This window comes from Nyctereutes procyonoides, unplaced genomic scaffold, assembly GCF_905146905.1.
Source record: "Nyctereutes procyonoides isolate TBG_1078 unplaced genomic scaffold, NYPRO_anot_genome, whole genome shotgun sequence".
Classification (NCBI taxonomy): domain Eukaryota; kingdom Metazoa; phylum Chordata; class Mammalia; order Carnivora; family Canidae; genus Nyctereutes; species Nyctereutes procyonoides.
The window spans coordinates 4,372,989-4,388,113 of NW_026575051.1; the positions used below are offsets into that span (position 1 = coordinate 4,372,989).

At 51.0% G+C, this 15,125-nt stretch overlaps 1 protein-coding gene and 1 long non-coding RNA gene across 4 annotated transcripts in view; one reads left to right on the forward strand and one right to left on the reverse strand.

Moving 5' to 3' along the window:
• LOC129512698 (uncharacterized) overlaps positions 1-15,125 on the reverse strand; it is a 54,496-nt gene that overhangs the window by 21,054 nt on the left and 18,317 nt on the right. The gene's annotated exons all lie outside the window — the stretch shown is intronic.
• Positions 1-15,125, forward strand: part of SCUBE3 (signal peptide, CUB domain and EGF like domain containing 3) — a 37,818-nt gene that overhangs the window by 10,215 nt on the left and 12,478 nt on the right. For 2 of the 3 annotated variants that reach the window (XM_055330210.1, XM_055330212.1), the window contains exons 2-9: positions 3,126-3,248; positions 4,382-4,507; positions 6,925-7,059; positions 8,240-8,365; positions 8,547-8,663; positions 10,742-10,789; positions 13,108-13,224; positions 14,908-15,030. In XM_055330210.1, coding sequence (XP_055186185.1) covers positions 3,126-3,248; positions 4,382-4,507; positions 6,925-7,059; positions 8,240-8,365; positions 8,547-8,663; positions 10,742-10,789; positions 13,108-13,224; positions 14,908-15,030 — 915 coding nt within the window. The remainder of the gene's footprint in view (positions 1-3,125; positions 3,249-4,381; positions 4,508-6,924; positions 7,060-8,239; positions 8,366-8,546; positions 8,664-10,741; positions 10,790-13,107; positions 13,225-14,907; positions 15,031-15,125) is intronic. The other variant, XM_055330211.1, reaches the window with a different exon arrangement.

Genomic DNA, 15,125 nt, shown 5'->3' on the forward strand with positions numbered 1-15,125 from the left:
GAGACAATTCTGAGCCAGATTTGGGAAGCCAGGAACAGTGTGGCTAGAAAAGAGAAGACTATGTCTCAAATGTGAAAAATGAGATGTGTGTGAATGCTTGCACAGGGGGAGAATGCTTGCTTAGATGTTGTAGAGGGAGGAGGTAAGAGATAAAGACTTTCAGAGCTGAGACTCTTGGCTGGAGAGGGATAAGAACCATGAGTGGGAGGTGAGGGAGTGGGTAGGATGGTGGGAAGAGCCCAGCTGTTGGAAGGGTCTAAAGGTTCTGCCAGGAAGCCTGGGTTTGCTGCCATCAGCATCAGTGGCACTCAGGTACTAGCAAGCATTGAACTGGAGGCAAAGCAAAGAATTGAGAGCCCAGATAGTCTGGTGTAGACTCAAGCGAAGCACCCAGTAATTGGGAGACAGGCCTGTTCCTTGGAGATGGCCTAGAGGAAAGGCTTGCTGATGGGTTTCCAAATTGCCCTACTGGCTGCTGGGTAAGGGATGGCGAGAGACAGAGAGGGCTCAAAGCAGGATGGACAGGATGATTATTAGTCACTGGGATTGACCAATGCCCCATGCCAGCCTCAAAGACTCACAGGGCGTGGATATAAATATGGGGACAGAGAATAAGGACTGGGACCTCTGGATACCTTGTCTTAATGCGTTTAGCCACACTTGAAATTTCCTCTTTCCTCTTCTGACAGTCAAATGCTTAGCCAGTCTCCAAAACTCAACTTGAATCCCACGCCTTAGGAAGTTTTTTGGTCCATCCAGGCCTAGGAGCATCCCTTATGAACTCCAATAGAACTTCCTGTGATTGGGTTGCCTGGGTGGCTCAGTGGTTGAGCATCTGTCTGCCTTTGGCTCAGGTCATGATCCTGGGGTCCTGGGATCGAGTCCCTTATCGGGCTCCCCACAGGGAGCCTGCTTCTTCCTCTGCCTGTGTCTCTGCCTCTCTCTGTGTGTCTCTCATGAATAAATAAATAAAATCATTTTTTTTAAAAAAAGAACTTCCTGTGATGTCTGAAGTGCTCTCCATTAGTGGTAGCCATTAGCCACGTATGGCCACTGAGCATTTGGCCTAGTGCAACTGAGCAACTGAATTTTAAATTAAATTTAAATGGCCACTTAATGCACTAGGCCAAGTGCTCAGTGGCCAAACTTGGCTAATGGCTACCACTAATGGAGAGCATTTCCGACTCATAGGAAGTTCTATTGGAGCACTGCTCTCAGAGTTCATAAGGGATACTCCATCAGTTGGGCCTACTGATACTCCACACAGCCGCTATCTACTATCCTTCTTGCCTTCTCTCATGAACTAGCCTTCATGCCTGCCTTCTCTGTTCTTTCATCTGCGGATGAATTCCCAGAGTGGGCCAGCAGGTAGACACCATGATTGTAGAGCCTGAGGTGGAGAGTAAGTGTGAGTTACAGCAGTTGGGCATGGCGGACTGCCGCAGAGGAGTCAAAGAGAGAAAGTAGAGTGCAGAGCTGAATAGAAGCCCAGAAGATTGGAGGCAGGATTTTGGGGGCACTCTCCCAAATTTCCGTTCTCTTTACCCCACAAAGCTTTGGTCCTGCGCCCGAAATACTTCTTGAAATAGGGAAGCAGAGGACAATGAACTATTTCAAGTGATGATTCACGGGTGTCTAAGTTGGAGTGATTCCTGGTCCACTCATTCATTCATATTCAGTAAAAATCAAGCACCTTTAGGATTTGGATTCCATATCTTGGGGATAAGGCTCTGCATTTTCACAAAAGCCAGGCAACTCTGCAATCCTCTTCTCTTGATCACAAATACCATTCCTTTATTGGCAGGTTGCTACTTATACACTTGGGTTCCCCAGTTCACAGCTAGAAGTAGCTTCTTCCTCCTCTGATGTTCCTTTTCACAGAGATTCTCAGTCCTGGCTGCACGTTAGACTCACTGGGGAGCTTTTGAAAAATACTGTGGGCTTGTTGACTAAGACCTCTGGGGATGGGTCTGGGCATCTCCTAGGGGAGTTAACTCTGATGATGTGTAGCCAGGGTTGAGGACCCTGTCACCTTATCTCTAATGTCTCTGTGACTCTCAACCACACCCTACCTCATGTTACTGGTCTCTCCTTTAGGCTGGGCTGAGTCACCTCGGAGCCTCCATAGCCTTCATCATAGTACCTTCCACAAATACACCCTGTAGAACAATTTTCAACCGAATGCAACATGTTGCCATATTTTAGTTCTGCTCTATGCATACCATAACACTGCCACAGAAGTTGGAATCTTTTGCCCAAAGATGATAAATGATTCTCTCTGCTATGTCCTTGGAGAACCATTCTCTTTTTTGCTAGATCTTGGCTGGCCTCTTCGTTTAGCATAGCTCTGGGAAGAGCACCTTGTATCAGAGCGAAAGCCAGGAGTGAGATGAGTAACCTGGGTTAGAAGGAAGAGTTCAAGGTGGCGGGCTGAATGAGCCTGAGTCAGCTGGAGAGCCAAAGGGCTCCACTGATCAGGCTTCAGGTTGCTGGTACCAGCCCCTGCCAGGTCCTGGTCCCTCTGCTATTGACAGCACAGGGGCCGAGGGAAATCTTCTAGGATGGAACTTCTTTCCTTTAAAGATTCTTGGCGCCTTAGTGGGCAAGTGGGAGCAGGCCTGGTCTCAAGTAGAACTGTGAGGCAGATGAGGATTTCTCAGGTGCCCTGTCTCCTCTGTTTCTTCCTCCTTCAATTACCAAGGGCCACTGGACCCTGCCGCTTTCTCAGAGGCCACTGTCCCTGTGCTTCTTCTCTTCCTCCCACCCAGCCCCCTTCTAAGCCTGCTCATAAGAGAGGTGAACTAATTCACACTGAATTGAATATTTCTAATAAAGGTAAGTGTGCTACCTAAGGGTTTTTGTTTTTAAATCAGAGTGTTTCAAATGATGGAATTTTAGCTGTCACTGTGGATTAAGTATTTCTGAGGGGAGTGGGGGTTCTTTCTGAATTCCTGAAATTACAGAGTTGACCCACTGTGAAATCAGGAGGGTGTGGACGAGCATCTGTCTCTGGAAGGGTCACTGTGTCTATTTTAGAAGAGAGAGGATTTTGCCCTTGGGGAACCACCTTCAAGGCACCTGTGGAGTGTGCTAACCATCTCATGTGCCCCCTCTGCCCCTGCCAGATGTGGATGAATGTGTGGAGGGGACCGATAGCTGCCACATTGATGCTATCTGCCAGAACACCCCGCGCTCCTACAAGTGCATCTGCAAGTCTGGCTACACGGGGGATGGGAAACACTGCAAAGGTGAGGCTGGGAGGGTGCTGGGGAGGGGGACCTGCCTGAGAGGGGATATCAGTGCCACACCAAGGCCTGCAATCCCTGCCACCGGCAGGAGGAAGAGGCTTGGGAGGGGAGGCTGTTTTTTCCCAGAGAGGGCACCACAGAGGCCAACTGAGGCTCTGATGGGAAGAGTTCACAGCCTCCCAGCTAGGGTGGGAGGGGGATCCAAATCCTGAGATGAAGGCCGGAGGTGCCCTGACATTGGGACCTCCATCTTTAGACCCTCCTACCATTCCCACATAGGATGAGAACAGACAGTTCACCGCAGGGGAAATTCGTACCATAAACAAACACAGTCTTCCCCTCTCATAATTAAAGCAATGCAAATTAAAGCACTCTTGAGATGTTATTTTAGATTTATGACCTTCCATGTTGGTAAGACTTTAGTGGACAAGGTACACTCATTAATTCTTGGTGACATTATAAATTGAAGAGTGATTTTTTGTCAGACCTAGCCAGAATCTGAAAAGGTATTTATACCCTTTGACCCAGAAATTTAATTCCTAGGGACTTATTCAAGAGAAATTCAAAGAAACAAAATAATGTATGGGGAAAGGTGTTCTTTAATGCATTATTTATGATAAGAAAATAAATGGAAGGAAGAAAGAGTGAATACATTATGATATAGCAACGCAATGGAATATTTTGCAGCCACGTACAGGTGGTAATTAGAAAGACTTGGTGGAGACATAGGAAAATGTTTATGACTTATGTTTATTTATAAGTATGTATGTATGTATTTAGAGAGGGAGAGAGTGGTGTGGTAGGAGGCAGAGTGAGAGGGAGAAAGAGAATCCTAAGCAGGCTGCACATGGGGCTGACATGGGGCTCGATCCCACGACCCTGAGATGAAATCAAGAGTTAGATGCTTAACTGACTGAGCCATCCAGGCACCCCTATGACTTAAGTTTAGATGAAAATAGCAAAATGGTTTATGGGCTATGAAAGTAACTATGTAAACACATACACACACAGAGAGAGAAAATATATATACATACAAACATACATATTTAAACCACCACAGGGCTGAGCCCAGGGGAGGACAGTGAGGGAGCATGCTAGTGGGTCCGGCTGCCTCAGATCCTCTTTGCCCACAGATGTGGATGAGTGCGAACGAGAAGATAATGCGGGTTGTGTGCACGATTGTGTCAACATCCCTGGCAATTACCGATGCACCTGCTATGATGGATTCCACCTGGCACATGATGGACACAACTGTCTGGGTGAGCAAAGGAGAGGGAGAGGAGGTGTGGGCAAGTGGTGTCTTGTGGGGAAGGAGTTGTTTCCAGCATTTCCCATTTCCCAGGCCAGGAGAGGAAGGTGATCAAAAAGCTGCATTCTCACAAAGTAAAGAACAAGGTGAGCCTCTCCTTTGAGACCGGGTGCTAAGGATGAAATAATTCTACTGCTGGATGAAAAACATCAGAGGGGATGCTGCTTGAAAATGCTCCCAGGGCAAGGGCCAGAGGATGACAATAATGGGTGTAGCCACAGGGAACGGAGCATGGTGGGAAGGCAATTTGGCTCCATGCTTCAATAAATGGGAGGAATGTTAAATGATGATGATGATACTGATGGTGATGATGATGATGATGCATCCCTGGGCCCCGGGGAGCCTCTAACCCTTAAAGGCTGGTTCTCTCCCAGCTTGTCCTGCAATCTCCAGGTTCACCCTTTCCTCACTTCTGGCCTGATCTTTGTCCCAGGAACTGGGTCAGAGATAGGAGACTTTCTAGGGGACAAAATTCAACTTTGGTCTCTTAATCATTTTGGAAAATTACCGGGACCATGGCAGATTCTTCCCCAAGTGGAAACACTGAAGCCCGAAGCAGAGAAGGATTTGAGGTGTGAGGCCAGGAGACTGGAAGACTAGAAGACCAGGAAAGGAAGAGAAGAGGAATGATGCTCAGAAAATTGGGCTAGGCTGCTTCCCCACCAAACCGATAAATTATCTGAGGTTCTATTAGTTGAGGAGAGCCTCCTTCCTACAGTGCTGCCTCTAGACCTAAACCCAGTCACATCCCATCTTTGGACCAGACTTAAAGGTTTCCACTGTCAACCCAGGCCTCTATAGCCTGACCCCTATGGGGCCTTCCCCCCAGCCCTGACCACCTGGCCACCTCTTCTACCAGGAAAGGACCTCACTTCTCTTCCACTCAGTCACCTATGAGGGCCTCTTTGGAGACTCCTTTGGAAAGAGAATCTATGACACTTTGACCAGGACAGTGAGTTTCCTGCAGGACAGGAAACATCGGTTTCTGAGTTATTTGGTTGCTTTTGACCTAGAACTAACCAGATCTGGGGAGAACTAACCAGAGGGATGAGAGAATGAATAGGCATAGGAAGGGTCAGAGGGAGCAAAGGTCTACCAAACCCTAGCCTTAGGGTTGTGTTTCAATGTCTCAACTCTATCTTTGGCTTTTAGGGGAACCCTAAATCATCCATGCCCTGGGCCTCAGTTTCCCCACTGAGAACTGGAAGAAAGAACTTGGCTAGAGCAGCAAAGTCACAAGGTTGCACTAGAAGGGAGCAAATAGAAGGACGGACGGTAGGATGGGTCAACAGTGGGAAGACAAGAATGGGGAGAAGTGAGAGAGGGGGAAGGGACAGGAATAAGGCAAAGGATAGTATACCTCCTTGACTTTACCACAGATACCTCTCAGGCAGGAACCTGCTGGATCCATGCCCCTCTGCCCTTGGCCAGAAAGGGGGAAAAGGACGGGATTTCAGGGCTCAGCAGAGAGGATGGGAAGAGAGGGGCAGATGAGGCCCTCAGGAGCTCAAACTCCAGCTGCTCTGTTTGGAGACCAATCTCCCTGAAGCCTGCTGGGCCAAGGAAAACCGAGAAGGGCTATAGACTCAGGAGGGCAGTAGGTAGCACAGAGATGGAGTCAAGGCATCGAAGTGGGAGCCCCAGAATGAGCTTGGCTCTGGGACCTGGGGGTGGTGATTTGGGGTAGTAATTAGGGTGTGGCCTGGCAGCTTTCCTCCCACCCCTCCCCGCCAAGCTACCAGACTGTTTTGTTAAACCAAAATAGGAGAAAGGCTAGGGACTGTGGCAGCAAGCCCAGGCATGGGGGGAAGGGAGGAAGGACGGGACTGTGGCCTGTCCACAGAAATGGTCCCTGCCCTGCAAGGAGTTGAGGCTTGCTGCCTTTACCCACATTGTCCCTCAGACCTAGCACCATGGCCACAGCCCTCCCTGCACTTAGAGCCAGTTCCACATTCTCTCATTCCCTGGCTGTGACCACTGCCCCAGTGCCTCTCTCTGACCAATCCCCATCCTTACCATCATCTCTGTTCCTCTTGCCCTGGCCCCTTTCCTGATCTCCTCTGCCCTCACACCCAGTTCCCACATGTGAGGGAAGGGGAGGCCAGTCTTCAAGGCAGAGGCAGAGGCAGGTTCAAATGTCCCCTCTCCACCAGTGTAGCTCCCCAGCTTTTCCCTCTTAGGATGACCCCTTCAAGAGCAGTGGGGCATTCACTGATGAGTGGGTAGGAACTTTCTGGCCTAAGGCTTGGTGCTGAATTGGGGCAGGGAGGTTGTGCTAGATTTTAAGACCATTCTCAGCTCTTGATGCTAAAGTCTCAGGATCCTGGGCTGCACCCCATGGCCTCACCACCCACCTATCCTACACAGATGTGGACGAGTGTGCTGAGGGCAACGGTGGCTGTCAGCAGAGCTGTGTCAACATGATGGGCAGCTATGAGTGCCACTGCCGAGAGGGCTTCTTCCTCAGCGACAACCAGCACACCTGTATTCAGCGGCCAGAAGGTCAGCCCATGACCTGGGAGGGCCCAGCCCTGCACCCCCAGTCTTCTCTCCACCTGCTGGGAACTTTTCCCTCAATACCCGCTATGTCTCACCCTCTGTTCGGAACTCCACTAGCTCCTTTTGCTCTAGTCCTTCCACCTAGTCATATCCTAAGGGCTCCATGGACCAACACTGTGCTGGAGCAAAATCTGGAGGAGTTCATTTGGGGTTGGGATCAGTGTGGGATTGAGGTCACTATGGGGTACCCTCTGTCCAGACCCAAGATGGATGTTGTGCCAAACCATGGATGGCTGAGCTCTCAGCTGCTGTTATCTGAGGACCTCACCAATGTCTTATTCTTGGACTGGATAGGGAAGGTGAGGCAGGAATAGTGGGGTATTGTCTGTTTCTGGTGACTCTGCCATCCACCTGCACCCCAAGCCTGCGACATCCCTGAGGACAGGGCTACGCCTAATTCATTTTGTGTCCTCGGAAACTTATATACTGCTCTGTATGTAGTGGGAGCTTAATAAATATTTGTGGAATAAAATCTTATAGTAATGAGGGGCACTCACCTGGCTCAGTTGGTAGAGCAGGTGACCCTTGATCTCGGGTTGTAAGCTGGAGCCCCATGTAGGGCACAGAGTTTACTTTAAAACTTAAAGAATTATCTGCACCAATTATTTCCTACTCACATTATTATCTTCTTCCTGATTTGATGGTAAGCTCTTTGAGGAAAGACATCGTGTTTGTTTGTTTTAAAGATTTTATTTTTAAGTAATCTCCATATCTAACATGGGGCTCAGACTCACAATCCTGAGATCAAGAGTCACCATGCTCCACCGACTGAGCCAGTCAGGCACTCCCAAGAGATGTTTATTTTTCTGGGTCCTTCCTAAATCCACTGGTACCTAGCACAGTAACTATTAGATACTACTTTTGGTTGTCTGAAGGAGAGGGTGCTTGTGCAGGGCTTTGGGGGCGCTGGGTATCAATACCTATATATCATTCAGAATGACTCTGAGCCCCACTCATTAGCACCAAAGCAGGATGGGGGGTTGGTGAGGGGGAGTTCCTCTCATCTGTGTTGCAGCCTCAGTGGATTCTCTCAATTTCCTAGGCCCCAACTATCCTACCCGTTCCTCTTCCTCCAGCATCCAGAGATACACAGAGCACTCACCTCCCTCCTCTTCCTTTTTAGAAGGAATGAATTGCATGAACAAGAACCATGGCTGTGCTCACATTTGCCGGGAGACACCCAAAGGGGGTATTGCCTGTGAATGCCGCCCTGGCTTCGAGCTCACCAAGAACCAACGGGACTGTAAATGTGAGATAACTGGGATGGCAGTGGAGAAGGAGAGACAAAGAGGAAATGCATGGGGCCTTGGCAGCAAGACGTGGGAGGCAGAGGGAGCATGGGAGAGGCGACTAGACCAATCTCCATGCTGTGGAGAATGGTGGTACCCAAGGAAAAGCAAGCTGACAGGCCTCCCACCCTCTCTGCACAGTGACGTGCAACTATGGTAATGGTGGCTGCCAACACACGTGTGATGATACAGAGCAGGGTCCCCGGTGCGGCTGCCACGTCAAGTTTGTGCTCCATACGGATGGGAAGACGTGCATCGGTGGGTGAGGCCAGTGAACACGAGTGCACCTGTGATAGGGGTGAGGGGAGGGGCCCTGGGGAGCCCAGGGAGGCGGGAGCACACGGGGCCAGGTGCTAGGCACAGAATGATTGGCGAGTGGACAGAAGACCCAGATGACAAGGCCAGGTCTAGGGAGGGACAACTCTGAGAGCTTGCAGGGCTCACTCTCTTCTCTGCCCCACTCCTGGGGGCCTTGCCATCCTCTTTATCCAGGGCACAGTTTTGCCAAAGTGGGAATAATCAGCAGAGGTGCGTGTTGACCAAGGCTGTGCTTAGGAGGGGGAGGAGAGCTGGGCCAATGCAACTGACAAAGCCTGACCTGAGGCCCTGGTGACTAGCATGGGAAGATGGGAGCCATCACATCCCTTGGTCTGCACTCTGGAACTGGGGTTGGGACACAGTATTCTTTCCTGGAACAGCCAGCCCTGAACCAACAAATGGGGTTTCCTGACTCCAGGTGTCTTCCTCTCCATCCTGTGTATCCTGGCCTGCTCCCCTCCCCAACCCCCTCATTGCCTCCTCTCTCCTCCACACCTCTACCTGCAGCCCTTCACTGCCTCACCAGCTCCAGCCTTCCATCCCTCTCGCCCTGGCTGGGGCCTTCTTAACACCTGGATCCCTTTTCCTGAATTCCTAGGCCTTACCGCACATACCTTCAGGTACTATAGATGGATTTAATCCCTTAATTCCTGGAGCTGAATTCCTAACGCCTTCTGTCTTTAGGTATTTTGTGAAGGCCAATTACTGTGTGCTCACAGAGTGCTGAGAGAGACGGTGGGACAAGGTGCCCCTTGGAGAAGTGGGAAACAAAAGGGAAGGGTCTGGTCAGGGAGCCAGGCAGGGGTGAGCTTACTGTGTGGGCAACGGGTATTTATGGAGGCCGGTCATCTCAGGGGCTACAGAATGTGGAGGACAAGGAAGCATGAACACAGTCACTGTGTATTTGTCAGAGACATGACATTCAGCTTAAGAGCCAGACTCTCCCCATCTCCCTCCAATGACCCCACCCGTCTCTGCAGACAGCACTGCCCTACTCCCTGGATAGAAGAACAGGGAAACAAATGATGCTGTTAGAGGTATCCTCCAAGTACCTGCTCCAGAAACTTCATACACATGGCTCTAAACTTCTTTAATTAAACTCTCTCCTGCTACATGTTTCCCTCTGAACTAACCCTTCAAAGACCCTGGGACACTTTTAGGTCTCCGTGTCACCTTCTCCTAGCTGGTTCCTTCCAGGTTCTTTCATCTTTCCCCTCATAAGTTGAGTTCTTCTGCTTCTTAACCCCCCCCCCCCAGGACATACTCCCACATTCTCAGTCTCCCAAAAGAAACTGCATGCCGTCCCCAAAGAAAAGCTGCATGTATCAGGACAGAGCTCGGACTAGTGAATGTGGGGCCAGCTCCCTCTCTGGCTTCCTTTTGTACAGATAGTCCTGGGCATGGCTGCTTTTGAAAACACCCCGTGTAAGCTTGAGCTCTTCTCTAATGCAAGACCCAATCTGTCTTCTGGACCATGGCCAAATGAGGCAGAAGAGAGCAAATGAGGCTGTTCTAGGGTTGACGGCTATATTCTTCCCGAGTTCTTCTCCCTCTTTTCCCATAGAACTTATTTTGCCTTGTGCTAATCTCATTTTTCTCCCCAGCCCTGGTAGGAGGAAATGTCATTGTTTGGGGCCACCAGGACATTCAGGTTTAGTGGGGAGATGGAGAGGCCAGTATAATTGAGCCCAAAGGGTGGGCCCCCTTTGGGATTTGGCAACTTGTCAGATTTGAAATCACATCCCAGCTCTGCCATTGGCATGCTGTGTGGTACTAGGCCCATGACGACCCCTTTCTGAGACTCTGTTTTCCATCAGTCACCTGGTGGGAGCCTAGCTTCTTTGAGGACACCAGGCAGGACAAGGCTGGAGAGCTAAGTGTAGGAGTCTCTGGGCTCATCACTTGGGGCCAGTGGTTTGGGCCTACAGGGCGGAGGAGGGTGGGGAGGGGGCTGGGACACAGTGGGCCACAGTGGCTGCTGCCCAGCATCTAAACAGCTTTTTTACAATGTCAAACAGGGGAAAGGCGGCTAGAGCAGCACGTCCCCCCTCAGGCCGTTTCTAATGGTAAATATGTCTGCTGTCTGTTGCTCTCACTGGCTTGCTAGGGGAAGGGCTAACCTGCTGGGGCTCCCACTAACTGCATGCCCATTGGGCCCAGCCTGACTGGACTCCAGCCAACCAGCAGGGCTCCCCTGAAGCCTGGGTACCGGGCCCATTGGGTGACAGGAAACCCGAGTCCCCAAGAGTGGGCCAGGGGGGCCTTCATGTTGGTTTTGTCCCTTCTTTGTTTCTTTCACTCTCCTCCTTTCCTTCCTCTCCTGCTCTCTCCTGCCACCTTCTCCCACACTCACTTTTTAACACCTCACCCCTTTTCAGCCATCTACCCCCTCCCTCTCTCTGTCTTCTACACAGCAGAAGACCCAGCAGTTCCATCTCACCGGCTGTGCTCATGAGATGGCTGAGATAGGGGTGGGATAGTTACAGGCCATCCCATCCTTGGGGTTGTGTTCTTACCCGGGCCAGCTCACAGCCCCAGCATCACTAGCCATTCTGTCCCACCATAATGGGTACCAGCATGACATCTGAATTCAGACTGACCTGAGTTTGAATGCTGCCTATGCCACTTTCTAACCTCAAGCAAGCTACTTGCTTCTCTGATCCTCAGTTTACTCTTCTATTAACAGGGAGACTGAGAGTTCTCCCTTAGGGTTGCTGAGAAGACTTGGGACAGTGTGTGCAGAGGATCTAAGTGCCTGGCACAGAGCAAGCATAGATTAAATTGTGGTTTAATCCCCCACCCAAATGCTGCCCTACAGGAGAGGGCAGCTATACCCAGGTTCCTGGTCTGACCTGCATGGACACTGTGCCAGCTTGGCTGCCCCCCACCCTGGATCCCTCCAAACTTACCTAGTCTTGGTGCAGGATCTCTGTTCCCCTCTCCCTGCTCCAGAGCTTGGAGGACCTCTTATACTAAGAGCACTCTTGGGGGGAATGGCTAGGCTTGGAGCTTGAACTCAAGGTTCTCTCTAGGTTCCTCTCATGGTATTGAGGAACCTCAGGAGTCTAGGGTGGGAGTGGCACATAAGAGATCCCACTGTGGCTGCTCCCAGACCTCTCCTGGTTGTATTTGAGCAACAAGGGCCTGACTAGAGACCCACAGGCGGAGTTGGGCTTCTTCTAGAAACTTGCTTTGGTGGCCTCCTTGGTGACAAGGGTTGTGCCTGGTTTTGGGAGTCAAAGATTCAAAATGATAGGATTCTCTGCTGCTTTTCTCATTCGGTTCCCCTGATTTGGAGAACCACTCTCCTTTCTTCCCTAGGAGAGGGCTTGGGATTTTGTCTCTCCAAAAGGAGACCTCTAAGCCCCCCAGAGGATGGCCTGCGCCTCCTCCAGATCCCTGGATCAGGGCCTTGCACTATTTGAACTGACGGTTTTCCCCTGCCTGGGCTCACCTGAGCTGCAGTTTAAACTTGTTTACGTCCTCTTCTGAATTCAGAAAATAGGGAGAGTGATCCATCCATACTCCCCCTATGGTGACTCTTCAGTGAAGAGAGAACTTACCAGTTAAGAGGGGACAACAGAAGAGACTTAGCTCTGAGGTTTTCTAGTTCTGTAACTCTTATATCTACCTTCTTACATCCTGCCTCATCCTTTGGATTCTTCTTTTCCCATTGTCCTCCTCCCCTACCTAGACAGTCTCTCCCCATTAGGAAAGGAAAACAACAACAGAACAGCCAGCTTATCTCCATCTGGAACAAAAGGGAGGTCTTAGGATGAGTTGGATGTAGCTGGGCAGGGGCTGGGAAATGACCAAGTTTGTGCCTCTCCTCTGAGAATGAGCAGTTAGGCCTGGAACTGGGGATCTTTTTTAAAGAGTGTGGAGCCAGGCGGAAGGGGAAGATGAATTGGTGGCCATCCCTCAGCTGTCTTAGGGATCACTAGGCTCACTCTTCCCCAGACTGTCCTACCCTGGCCCCTACAACCACCAAAGAAATAGTTGGAGGGAAAGAGGAAGAGACTCCTATCTGTCCCTTCTTGTTCCCTGGCGGCTGAGAACCACCCTTCCTGAGCTCCCATCCCTCCCTGCACCCTCCCCACTCCACCTCCTCCACCCCCTCAGCACATTCCTGCCTGACAGCTCTGGCTTGTACCTGCCTCACTGCTGTCCACCTTGTTTCAATCAAGAAGGGGGCAGGGAAGTGGACTGCTTGGCTGCACTTGTGAGGGGATGGGGGCTGGGAGCCTCCACGGAATGCTCCTTCGAAAGCCCAGGGAGGCAGCTGAGGCCTTCCCTTGGGCCTCTGCGTTCTCTACTCCCCTCAAGTCTGGGACTCTTCCAAGCCAGTAACCCAATTACCATCCCCTACCTCCCTCCTATACAGAGACCTGCGCTGTCAACAACGGGGGCTGCGACAGTAAGTGTCATGATGCGGCCACGGGTGTCCACTGCAGCTGCCCCGTGGGCTTCATGCTGCAGCCAGACAGGAAGACCTGCAAAGGTAAGGGCTCTCAGGAGACAGGAGCACAGGGGGAAGGGGCTGAGGTTGGGACCAGAGATACAGTACCTTTTATGAGACCTCCTCAACCCCCCGAGGCTATACTGATTAGAAAGAACTGAGGGCATGGCTAAGGCTTGTCTCTTTTCCACCTTTCCCATCCCAGTTCAAGGGGCACAAAAGTCCAGCCAGTTCCTTAGTGCCCCCTGCCTACAGCCTACCTTGTTTTCCTTACTCTCATTCCTATCCCTCTATGGGTTTCTAACCCTCTTGCTTAATGAGCATGCCACTCTCATTTGTCCCTGGTCTAGAAGGATATTTGAGCCCTGACTGTGTGTGTACAAGGTCACAGATGTGTTCTGTAACCTTCTTAACCCACATTCCCCAGACCTTTCCAAGTGGAAAGGCTATACTGGTCGGAGGGAGAATAGGGTAGTAGCTGGGAGTGCTGATGCTGGAGCCTGGCTACCTGGGTTCAGATCCCAGCTCTGCAATCTAAGGCAAATTACTTAGCATCTCTGTGCCTCAGTTCCCCTACAATGATAGTGCTTGTTGTAAGGATTAGATCAGTTATATATAAATTATATATAAAGTACTTAGAATGGTACCTGACATATGGTAAGTGTCTTATGTTAGTGATTATTATGGTATAATTTCCCATATTGTCCATCCTATTTCCCTTCCTTTTAATAAGCCAGGTCTGGGAGAAAGGTGGAGTGGGGGAGCAAAAGGGAGGGCAGCCATACTGATAATAATGAGTCATCAGGTCCGGGTCTCCTGGTCACAAGGAGGACTGGGTTCCTTCTTTGTGTCTTTTGGCCCAACAACTGGCGGAGAGGATGGGGAGACAGGGAGGGCTGGGGCAGCAGGTCAGACAGCCAGAGTTGAGAGGTTTTCTGCTGAGAAGGACTGTTGACAGGTATGCTAAGAGTGAAGTGGAAGACTTGCCCTCTCTGCCCCCTCCCCCAAGTAGGGGTGAGTAGCCTGGGTCCTGTCTGCCACCAGCTTGGGGAACTTGACCTCAGGAAGGAAGCTGCTCATGGGCCCCCCCTTCCCTTCCCTAGTGCTGAAAGCCGCCTCAGGCCTGAGCCTCTCCAGGCCTCTTCCAGTACAGCCCCCTGCTTCCCTCCACCCCCCCACCCCCACCCCACAGCTACCCAGCCTCACTGGCTCTCCTGGAGGTCCTGGTCCCTGGCTGTCTCCTAGCTCCTCCTCTCTGAGGGGCTGCCCCTTTGAATCCCCCTTCTCTGTGCCACCCCACACACCATGGCCCAGGGCTGTTAGGCTAGGTAGGGGTGGGGGCAGCAAGGTATAAACCTGATCTACCAGCCTTTGGGGGGAAGGACCATCAGCACAGAATGAGGGGCAGAAATTCACATATGCTTCAAATGCCTACCTACTTCCTACTCCAGGTAGGGAGGGCCTGACTCTGCTTCCCATCTGTCCCTTTCTGAGAGGGCTCAGTCCCAGGAATGGTGTTCCTAATGGCCACAGATCCCAGGAAGAGGGAAGAAAGACACCAGAGAGTGAGAGAGGGGTCAGAAGGGCGGGCCCAGGGCTCTGCTTGATTTTCTCTGTCTTTGCAAGGGCGGGAGGGAGTGAGGGAGGCAGGAAAGGAGGTCATCTTATTTGTCCCTGGCCTTGGGTATCACCTTTGATTCTCTCTACTTCATCTTGCTTCCCCAGACATAGACGAGTGCCGCTTGAACAATGGGGGCTGTGACCACATTTGCCGCAACACAGTGGGCAGCTTTGAATGCAGCTGCAAGAAGGGCTATAAGCTGCTCATCAATGAGAGGAACTGCCAGGGTGAGCAGACTGGGGCCAAGGGGAAAGCCTTGGGAGAGGTTCTACGGGTAAGAGAGCTTCAAGCAGCCCAGAAGGCCAGAGTCTTGAGAAGGTCA